We start from the raw sequence: 12,139 nt of genomic DNA, 5'->3' as shown, positions 1-12,139 counted from the left end.
TACTTAAAACATAATTCATATATATATATATACATACTTATATTCATCCATTTATTCAACAAATACTCATTGAGTACCTCCTCTATGTTAGAAGTATGCTGAGGATACTACAGTAAACAAGATCTGGAGTCCAGCAGAGGATGGATAAGTAAACAGACACCTAGGATGTAGAGTGATATGGACGATGATTGGGGAATTATGGGGTCCAGTAGATGTGTATCCAAATGTGAGGAAAGTACATGCTTTCAAGAGGAAATCTGACCTAAACTGTGGCTCAAAGGAGGATAGATCTTAGCCAGAGAGTGCTTATTGTTGTTACTGTGTGGGGTGTGGGGACATAAAGGAGAGAGGGAAAGTATTCTGGGAAGTGAAATAAATAAGAATAAATGCAGAACTAAAAGTTCTAGCTTTAAGGCAACTAAACTGCATTACACCTCCTCTGATAAAATTCTTAATCTTTTGAGAGAGGCCTTTTTTCTGACTCCTGTCTGACTCCCTTCTAGGGTTTCTTGAAGGCTGGCTGCCAAAACCTATCTGGTTTGACCTACTTCCTTACGGTGAGTGTGCATGTGGGCACCACAGGGTGGGAGGCTCCAGGCTCTACCTCTTCTGCCCAAGGAGATGCCAGTGGAAAATGTATTTCTTAACCGGCAAGCCCCCACTCTAACCGGCAAGCCCCCATGGTCTATGAATTTCCTTTCATCTGCGTTCAAAATGCAAATCTTTTCATTAAAACTCAGAATCAAAATTACTGACATTATAGGAAAAATTATTTGTCAAAATGTTATATTTCTTTACTGAATTAAAACCTTAAAGATATAATTCATCTTCATAATATTTTTTAAAGCTGCTATCTTCTAGGGTAGTGAAAAATAACTAAATAAACAGGGCCAGATTTCATATAAGTTCTATTTTTAGTTATTTCATTTTCACTTTTAATGGCAAAATAGATATTTCTAAATTTTCGTAACATGCACACTAACTTTTTGCTACTATCCTAATATGTCAATTTCTTTAAAATGAAGCATTCTTGGAAAACTGAATAAATATTTGTTATCTATCAAAATAGCCTAGTAAGTTCTAAATAGAGTTATAGCATATATATCATGAAATTATCACATGGAATGCTTGAGAGCAACTGTATTAAACAAATATTTCAGTATTTCCTATTTACAAAGTAATAGACTAGATTCTACAGTAGACCCAAGAATATTTTAAAAATCCAGTCAATAAGTGGTTTATAACAAAAATTTATTATTGGTGGATCAGATAAGACTTGCTATAGAACATCCTCAAAACAATAGTCCTATAAATGCAAAATTTGGAAGAGGAAACATAATGAAAACACCAGATTTTAAATACATGTGTAACTTACAAAATTTATATTAATTTTATCAATTCTCTCTATTTTATCAAAATGTTTACACATGCCTCTGATAACACATAATTTATTTCAAATGATTTAACATGGCTATTAATCTAACAAAGAATTCCTACTGACTCATTAAGAGATTTACTTTATTGACAAATTTTCCATTTCCTATCTATAATTCTATTCTATTCTCTCAATTTTGTGGACAACTGCTTTTGCCCTTGGGAAACTTGTTTAATTTACTATAATTATTTATATGACATATGGCCTCTTTAGCAAAAATGAACCAGAGAAATAGGCAGAAGGATATAGAGAGAATGAAAAACAAAACAAAATCATTAACAGTCAACTTTAAATTTTGAAAAAGCAGCCCAGTCATTATGCCACATTGTACTACATCATAGGCTCAAGTAAGAACATGTTTTACTTACTCAATTAGCTTACAGTAGGAAGTAACCACAGAGAAGAACATGGTTTATTATGTCAATCTGTATGGCATTTAAGTAAAAATAAGGAAAGAGTTGACTAATTCTACTAAAATCCTTTTCATTTATTCATTCACTCATTCATTCAATAATTTTATTTATGTATAAAATATATAACATATATAAGATATATACACACTTTGAATAATTATAAAGGCAATGTTTATTAAAACACATTTCATTTTCAAAACTGAGCTATCAGATGTTAAAATGTGTATACATTTTGGGGGTATATTATATATATATATACATATATATATCAGGTAGCTTGCATTAATCTACTATGCATCTTCTGACACATAATGGACACTCAAATATTTACTGAACAAAAAGGAAAGGAGTGAAGGAAGAGAACTTATTCTGACTTTGAAAGGCAGAAACACTTTGTATAGGCAAAAGTTGGGGAGAGCAAGAAAAACTGGCAAAAACAACAAATAATAAAATATAATTGGTATGTAATAGAAGGATTACATATGATGATGATAAATATAATTAGAAAACAACACAGACTATATTGAATCTTGAAAGCAAGTTAAAAATTCAGACTCTACCCTGAAGGTAATGGGCTTTCTTTAAGGTTTCTGAGATGACACGAAGATGACAATTTAATTTTTTCTATTTGTAAATTAAAACTTTTATGTAACTAGTATAGTTAATGGTCACAGTAGGTAAAGAGCATCACAGGAGTGGCTTACCATGAGTTTGTAATATTTGTGTTAGATGAGAAAGACCTATAAAATGGTAGCAATAAGGAAATAAATGTATTTTATTGCAGGAACATAATATATCTGTTCTTTTATTCTGGTCTTTCTTAAAGGTCCCTTTGTAAAGTTATATAATTTTCTTTATCTGTGCCTGCACATTTTAAAATTTGTAGTCCTCTATGTATCTCTCTCTCTCTCACTCACACACACACACAGTTGTTGCCATGTAAAGGTAATTTTTCCCATTTTATTTTCTAACTGATGATTATGAATATCTACACAGTATTCATTTTTATATATTTGTTTTTACTAAGCTTATTGAAATTTTTACCTTTTTAATGTTTTTTATTGATTTTTATAGAGAGAGGGAGAGAGAGATAGAAACATCGATGAGAGAGAAACATCATCGATTGACTGACTGCCTCCTTCCTGCATACACCCTACCGGGGATAGAGCCTCACCCTGATCGGGAATTGAACCAGCAACCTCATGATTCATAGATGGACGCTCAACCACTGAACCACACCAGTGGGCTCTTTTTATTGATAACAGATTTAAAGTCACAATCATATGAAGTACAAATAATCACAAATTTTCCTACATTTAAAAATACTTATATTCTATTTTATTTTCTTCTGTTGCTAATTGGTTATAATTTTTAGAACCATATTGATTAACAGTGGTGATAGTAGTAATTCTCATTTTGTTCCTGATGTCTTTAATGGGACCACTGATATATTTCAGGTCAATGACTAACAAAATCAAATTTGCATTACGAAAAGCTGTCCCCTAAAACAGTGTTAAAAATCAATGGAATGATGAAAAGAACTTAGAGATCGATTAGGAGATTACTGCAGCACTCCATGGCAGAGGTACTAAAGAAATGCTTATCGAAGGTCCAGATTTCAGAGGTACAGGTAAGAGAGAATTTATAAACTTAACGTCCAATGAATTTGAGGGTACAGAAAGACAAAACTAGGATGACTTCCCAGGTCTCTGGTCAGGCCTCAGCATACAATCAACTAACCAAATTAGAAATACTTCAAGAAAAGCAAGACATCGCTTCATATCATATAATAAAGGCAATTTGATAAATGGACCAAGCATCACTAGCATATAATTAAATGACAGTTTCAAGGGGAAGTTGCAGTATCTAATAATGTAAGACAACAAAAATTCAAGAGGAAGTTCTAGATGTGTAATAATAGGAGAGAAACAGAATTTACTGGTTGAGAGATAAGAGAGTGGCATCAAATGAGCTTTAAAAAATAGAGGAAAAAATTCACTGAAGACCTAAAAAACAGTGAATAATTGTGGAAACAAAGACCTGGATGCGGAAGCCATTGAGAAAATTAGGAACCCACTGGAAAGGGGGAAAATAGAGATAGAACATAAATATTTTGAGAGAATAGAAATAGAAGAACATATTCATCCTTGGTTATTTTTATAGTAAAGTAGGAGGTAAGTCAAATGTAATGTCCCTATAGAAGGTTGAGAAAAGATACCGTGGAGAATGGACTAGATACAGCGGTTCTCAACCTGTGGGTCACAACCCCTTTGGGGGTCAAATGTTTCACAGGGGTCGCCTCAGACCATCGGAAAACACATATATAATTACATATTGTTTTTGTGATTAATCACTATGCTTTAATTATGTTCAATTTGTAACAATAAAATTGGGGGTCACCACAACATGAGGAACTGTATCAAAAGGTCGCGGCATTAGGAAGGTTGAGAACCACTAGACTAGAAAATAAAAAAGACTTTAAAGGTAAGTTGAGTAGGATCAAGAGCCCTAATATAGTGTTTTGGAAAAGTAGTTCATAGCGTGCCAACTCAACATTTTTGTTTGGTTTTTAGAAGCCATGCTCCATAGTCTAGAGAAGGAAATGAGTAGAGAGTGGATGATTCAGGAATGGGAGCTCAGAGGCAGTGGTACCAGAGGCTCAGATGTCAATCATTCTGGAAGCGCTCACTGCAGGGCTGTACATGGAGTGCAGAGGGCAGTAGACACAGGCTAGAGACGCACCCATCTTAGGAGCACGCCAAGATCCTACAGAGCTGGATCTGGGGAATGTTTCATGGCTGGCAGAAAACAAGCACTTGTTATATAATTTTCAGCTAAATATTATACAATTATTAAGCATCAGGGAGGAAATAGCAGAGACTGCTGCCTGAGGACAGTGGATGCTTCTGGTACATGTTTTTCCAATGCTAAAGGTAGTCTGTGTGACACATGCAGAAAATACCACCTCAGATCAAAAGTGCAAGGACACAGATACACTAATTGCCAATAATGCCAGTCCTCTTCTAAAACCTCATTTCCAACCTTATACTGAGAAATTTAAAATATTTTACCCATTGTCAACCTCTAAACCTGGTATCTAAGATTGTCAGAATAGGGATTTGAATCAAAACATAAGGTGAATTTTAAATAATGAATATTTTCACTAAAACATCAACAAAGCCAAAGATACTTTTTAAACCACATCTAAAGAACTTGTATAAATCAAATCTAAGCACCTTCCACCAAACAAAATGAAAGTATACAAAATTTCTTCTACCCCATTTTAAGGGTACTATAAAGATACCTAGCATGGATGGACTAGGATATTCATTCATCAATGATTATGTTTACCAAGTATTTTGGGAGTCCCAGAAGAAAAATTCTTATGTGTAGTGTAACTACAACAATTAAAAATATGCACAAATACAGAGCAGTTACCTTTGGGGAGAAGGGAGAGGGTGAGACTTTGGAGGAATATTGAGAGGGCTTCTGGGATGCTGGCAGTGTCCTATATCTTAACCTGAGTGATGGATGCATGGGCATGGGCATTCTTGATAACTTACTGAGCTGCACACTAAAAATATGTGTATTTCCCAGTATGAGTGTTATACTTTAATTTAAAACTTTCTTTAAAAAGGACTGAAAAGAAATATTAATATGTTATCACTGATTTTTTACAGAGTGGTAGAAATCTTGTTTCTTTCTTTTATATGTAATTTCCCATTTTCATCATGGGAAAAGAGATACATTTTATTGAACATACATGTGATATCTTGGAATGAATTAACAATTTATACTTTAAAAGAGAAATAAGTATCTTCCAAAAGAAATGTGTAAAGATATGTAAACCTGTACCCAGTTATAAATACTAGACTAATATCAATGAGCATTTGAAAAAGCAGAGTTGATACTACAGATCACAAAGTCAAGAATTCTAAAAATATATTCATACAGGAAATCCCATTGATATAAATGGGTGTCTTAAAGGTCTAGAATCACAAAGCTAAAAAAATAGAAAAAGAGTATCCAATCTAGAAATAATAAGGACAAGAGAGAAAAGGGAAAATGCCAAGACTGTACAAATCATGATCAGAGGGGGGAAAATCAAAGAAAACTTTTTTGAAGTGAAAGATAACTTCAGCCTGGTTAACAAGTGAGGGCACAAAGAATTTCTTAGCAATTATCCTTAAAGAATGACCCCAGACACTTATCTGTCAAGTTTTAAACATTTAAAGACAAGAGCTTACATTCTGTCAAGAAGAAAGGTGTAATATCCTTGGGTCTCATCTTTCAGATCTCTAAGAAGGGAGAAGCTAAAAAGAATTATAAATACAAGAACTCAGATAAATCTTCTTTTAAGACAGATAATATATTAAGACACAGAGATCCTAAGGTGACATCAGCAAAGTCCTACAGATGTTAAGTTCACCCCAAGAGACAACACATTTTTGAAAGTATATTGAAAGGCACTTACTAAGAGGTGAGAGAAATATACTATACACACACACACACACACACACAGTGGGGTCTTGACTTACGAGTTTAATTCATTCCGAGACTGAGCTCATTAAGGAGCTCATTAACTCAAATTACTCTATCAACTCAATGCAAAAAATCGGCCGAGAGACAGCTGGTATGTCAAAAAACTCATTTGTCGGGACACTCGTCAGTCAAGGCCCCACTGTGTGTCTGTGTGTGTGTGTGTGTGTGTGTGTGTGTGTGTGTATATATATATATATATATATATACTAGAGGCCCGGTGCACAAAAATTTGTGCACTCGGGGTGGGGGGGGGTCCCTCAGCCCGGCCTGTGCCCGCTCACAGTCTGGGACCCCTTGGGAGATAACGACCTGCTGGCTTAGGCCTGCTCCCGGGTGGCAGAGGGCAGGCCCAATCCCTAGGTGCAGCCCCTGGTCAGGCTCAGAGCAGGGCCAATTGGGGAGTTGGGGCGCTGCCCCCTGTCATGCACAGAGCAGGGCGGATTGGGAGGTTGCGATGCCACCCTCAGTCACGCTCAGGGTAGGGCCGATTGGGGGTTGGGGCACCATCCCCTGTCACACTCAAGGCAGAGTCGATGGGGAGGTTGTGGCGCCACCCCGTCACGCACAGAGCAGGGCCAATCAGGGGGTTGGGGCGCTGCCCCCTGTCACGCACAGAGCAGGGCCGATCAGGGGGTTGGGGAGCTCCCCCATGTCACGCACAGAGCAGGGCCCATCAGGGGGTTGAGGAGCTCCCCCCTGTCACTCACAGAGTAGGGCCGATAGGGGAGTTGGCACACCGCCCCCTGTCACGCGCAGAGCAGGGCCCATCAGGGGGTTGGGGAGCTCCCCCCATCACACACAGAGCAGGGCGGATCAGGGGGTTGGGGCGCCACCCTCTATCACCCACGGAGCAGGGCCGATCAGGGGGTTGGGGCGCCTTCCCCTGTCACTCACAGAGTAGGGCCGATAGGGAAGTTGGCACATCGCTCCCTGTCACACACAGAGCAGGGCCGATCAGGGGGTTGGGGCGCCTTCCCCTGTCACGAACAGAGCAGGGCGGATAGGGAGGTTGTGGCCCCAACCCCTGTCACACACAGAGCCGCAGGGCGATCAGGGGGTTTGGGCGCTGCCCCATGTCACGCTGATCCTGGTGCCAGGAGGCCTCACGGCTCCGCTGATCCCAGTGCTGGGAGGCATATTACCCTTTTACTATATAGAATAGAGGCCTGGTGCACGAGTGGGGGCTGGCTGGTTTGCCCTGAAGGGTGTCCTGGATCAGGGTGGGGGTCCCCACTGGGGTGCCTGGCCAGCCTGGGTGAGGGGCTGAGGGCTGTTTGCAGCTGGTCACACACCCTTCAGGGTGGGAGTCCCCACTGGGGTGCCTGGCCAGTCTGGGTGAGGGGCTGAGGGCTGTTTTCAGGCTGGGGGTGACTGAAGCTCCCAACTGCTCCTTTTTTTCTTTTTTCTTTTTTATTCTGGGCCAGCTTTAGCTCTGAGGCTCCAGCTCTTAGGCCTCCGCTCCTGAAAGCAGGTATCTGGTTTGTTTCGGTTCTCGAAACTCTGTATCAACTCCAGCTCTGAGATCCCAGCTCTGAGATCCCAGCCGGCTGAAAGCTGGTTTCTGGAGTTTTGTTTAGCGTCTGTATTTGTTACAATGTTTGAAACTGCAGGCTCAGAGGCCTGCAGCGGCAGGCGGGGAACGTTGGAGTCCTCCGTCACTGAAGCAAGCAAGCCTCATGTTAGTTTCAAGCTGCCTGGCTCCCGGCCGCCATCTTGGCTGACAGTTAATTTGCATATTGCCCTGATTAGCCAATGGGAAGGGTAGCGGTCATACACCAATTACCATGTTTCTCTTTTATTAGTGTAGATATTATACACACACACACACACACATGTGTGTGTGTGTGTGTGTGTGTGTGTGTGTATTATTGCTTTCAGAGAGGAAGGGCGAGAGAGAGATGGAAACATCAAAGATGAGAGAAAATCATTGATCAGCTGTCTCCTGCACGCCCCACACTGAGGATCAAGCAACCTGGGCTTGTGCCCTGACCAGGAATCAACTGTCACCTCTTGGTTCAAAGGTGTACACTCAATCACTGAGCCATGCCAGCCAGTGAGAAACATACTTTTTAAGGAAATAAACTATGAAGAAATGGTGAAATAAATTAACATGCAATCAGCAAACTTGACAACATACTCTGAGAATAAAGGATAAATATGTCAAAAATAAATTAAACTACTAACTATACCAGCAAAAATTAATGTGGTATATTTTAAATGGCTACAATTTTTGTGTGGCTACTCCCATCAGGACATGGAGTCTCTTTCTCACTCCTTGAATCTGATTAGCCTGTGACTTGCTTTACAACAGGAGGGATGTTGTGTGATTTCGAAGCCTAGCCCTGAAGATACCTTGCGGCTTTTACTCTCACCCTCTGGGAAACCTATTGGAAATCTACAACAGCTAAGAGAAGAAGCCTGGGCTCCTCTGGAAGCACAGGGCTCAAGACCACCAGCATGTACCTACACATGTGAAAGAGGCCCTCTCCCACCACCCAGCCGGAGCTAAGCCCCAGATGACTGGGGCCACATGAGTGACCCCAGGTGAGAACAAGAGAACTGTTCGGCTTAGCCCATCCCAAATTACTGATTCACAGAGCTATGGGGAAAGGAAATTGTTGTTTAAGCTATTAACTTGTGGGGAGTTTATTATATAGCAAGAGATAATAAACTGAAATGAAATAAGTGAGAGAAAAATAGGGAGCTGCACCAAGAACTTGACTCTTATCTACCCTAAGAAGAAAGAATGCTAATGCTTCCTGGTAAAAACAAAAGTTATTAATACAAACAATACAAATGTTTGTGTTAAAATGTGTCAATGTTAGGTATGTGAAAAAATATTGGTTGAAATTTTAGTTAGAAAGGGAAGAAAGTTTAAGGTCCAAAACAGAATATAAATAAAATGGAGGGGAAAAAATGGAAACATTGAAACAAACATAACATTTAGTCAATAATCTAAACACTCCATTTTTTAAAACATGACAAGTCAACAAATATATTTCCTTAAATTCTAATGTTGAATAATCTACAATAAATAAGGAAGAAATACTTTCTTTCATTTTCAAATACTATCCATGCTCCCTGCCACTGCAGCATCTGTAACATACTGTTACCTTCGCCTGTTATGATCTTTCTTCCTTTTGTCTCTTCATACAGTTAATGCCTACTCATCTGATCTCAGGTGACCCTCACTTCCTTACAAATTTCTTAAGTAGGTCAAATGTCTATCCTGATTATGAACTCTTGAGGAACAATGTACTTCTTTCATAGGGTTGTTACAACTCTCATTTACATTCATTTCTTGAGATTATCTGATATAACAGTGGATTAAATGCTCTATGAAGGCAGGGCCCACATTTATTTTCATTCTCTACTGAGTCCCCAGTGCCTGGCACAAGGTCTGGCATATGAAAATGTCTGTGGGAAGAATACATAAATGAGAGGGAGTGGTCTTGTTTCTTAGGTCCCTTCTAATCCCAAAATTCTGTCCCACTATGAATGAACTCAGTGGAGATTTCTAGCACAAGTGAACTGTACATTATGCCAGTGAACCTGCAGGTTATGTACAGCCTGAAGACCCTGGTTTTCCACTCTTATTTCTCTCATAGCAACTATTTCCTTAGTACAACTGAAATTTGGTTGTTGAACAGGAAGAGATGGGTGACAGTCACCAGATTTACACAAAATATAGGACCTTGTAATACATTCTCTTATTTAAGAATACATAAAGTCTAATTAATAAATCCTCTGAAAAAAGTTGCTTTTAATAAGGCGGTCTATGTGGAGGACTTAGAAAACATCTGGCAACTCTCAGACAGGGGTGAGGAACTGCCAGGACCGAGGAAGTCGAGAAGGCATATGTGTTGCCTTGGGCCACAGTCTGGGACTCATGGAACATAGGTTAACAGAAATATATGAAAGAGGAAAATATTTATTTAGGGTTCTTTGTTTGGTATGGTCATTTTCAACATGTACAGCTTTTTTCTTAACTAGGAGAGCAAACAGGTATGAATATTTTATTAAAAATCATCTATAATAGATTTATGTCTCAGAAAAAAACTAGTTCATTGGAAGCACATTGTATTTACATTAAAGGTAATGCCATTTGACCCAGCACTCTTTCAGTCTCTTCTCTTCTTAGTTGCTATGAAGTCATTTTACAACAATTATTTTAATGTTAATGAGACTATTAATGTTAATGAGACTATTCTAATATGAGAATATTTTAAGCTCAGATTTATGTCTTAAATTCCTAAAATAAATAAAAAACTGTATTCATTTAAATTTAAGAACACAGCAATGAGAAATGGGATTTTTTTTTATCTAATTTCTAAAATTTGTCATAAAAACATAATTTCTTAGTCATACTCTAAAATTTCCACATATTATATTGTTTCATTGATATGTTAGTGTTTTCACACAGTCTGTTTTCAAGTGCCTTATCATTCAACATATTCTAGTGTTTCTGATCTGGGTTTCCAAAACTGAAACAGCTTTTAAAAAAGCCCTAAATATTTAAACTCTCAAGTCTTCAAGAAAATAAAGCGTGGGAATTTTAAAGTTTATTGATTAAAAGAGTAGCTATTCTCCCTTACTTTGCCCCCCATCGGAAGCCTCTCTTTTAACATAGTTTCTGGTGACAGTCCCGAGAGGGAAGTGGCTTGCCCATCATCTCACTTGCTTATGGGGCAGCTGAAATGAGGACCACACACTCTCGACTCCCAACAACCTCTGGGGACAATCCTTCCCCATTCCATTCTTCTCTTGTCACCCTTTCCACAGGGAGCCTGCAACATGTAAGGCACAGTACTTGTAGGGAAGGTTCCTTTCCTCTCAGAAAAGTCAGTCTTTCAAGAGGAGAGCGTCATGTCAAGTTCCTGGATACCTCTCTTTCCCCAGTGTTTCAAATGCTCCAGCTTTACAGCAAAAGATATCAGGATGATTAAGTAAATGTACTTTGCTCTTGCCTTAAGGCAGCAATTTTGTTCAGAAAAGCCACACATAGAGCTATTTGTGAACTGTATGGGCAGAAAAACCCCAGGTGATCTCATTACCTGAGTAGGGCTCTGAAGACTTAAATCTAAACCACAGGTAAACTCTGTATGATGGTCCACTATTTCAAGAAGAGGGTCAGGCTTTGAAAAGTTCCAGAATCTGTGAATATAAACAAAAAAAGTAATTTAAGTACTAAAACTACCAAAAAATTTACCTAAGAAAAATAGATATTTAACGTATCAAAGATTTTATCAGAACAGGCCCAACCAATTAATAAATGCAGAGCTCCATTGCTGACCCACATTAAAAAATCAAATAAAGAAAAAAATGCACTCCATTCTATTATATAACAAATGGGATTAGTAATCAATTTACCCTGTAAACAATGATTATATTCCCATTAGTATACCTTGTAGGGTGAAACTTCACAAGTGTTAGTTAATTTTTTTTATATTGCACATGGACATTTGAGATGAGAAAGATCAGGCTTTTTTTTTTTTTTTTTTTTTTTTTTTTTTTTTTAGCAATTTCTAAAAGCATTCACTGCTGTAAAATAAGAATATTGGAATAGATGCACTCTAACATTTCGCAATTTTAAATACTATTTCATTTCTGACATGAAAAGATCTTAGGTTTAATTAACATTTCAATAGCAATTCAAATTCTTAAAAAAGAATCTGTTCTCTTATAAAAATATCTCTGTAATTCTGAAACTATCTTTTTCTTTTTTCTGAAGCACAGCCCTTCTTATAGA

The 12,139-nt window shown here is 38.1% G+C and overlaps 1 protein-coding gene across 1 annotated transcript in view; it reads right to left on the bottom strand.

Moving 5' to 3' along the window:
* Positions 1–12,139, bottom strand: part of PEX7 (peroxisomal biogenesis factor 7) — a 60,095-nt gene that overhangs the window by 6,725 nt on the left and 41,231 nt on the right. The window contains exon 9 of the mRNA XM_036317520.1: positions 11,445–11,544. Within this exon, the coding sequence (XP_036173413.1) occupies positions 11,445–11,544 (100 nt within the window). The remainder of the gene's footprint in view (positions 1–11,444; positions 11,545–12,139) is intronic.

This window comes from Myotis myotis, unplaced genomic scaffold (assembly GCF_014108235.1).
Source record: "Myotis myotis isolate mMyoMyo1 unplaced genomic scaffold, mMyoMyo1.p scaffold_m19_p_7, whole genome shotgun sequence".
Lineage (NCBI taxonomy): Eukaryota > Metazoa > Chordata > Mammalia > Chiroptera > Vespertilionidae > Myotis > Myotis myotis.
The sequence above is the reverse complement of the archived record's forward strand: the minus strand, read 5'-3'. Positions and strand labels throughout refer to the sequence as shown.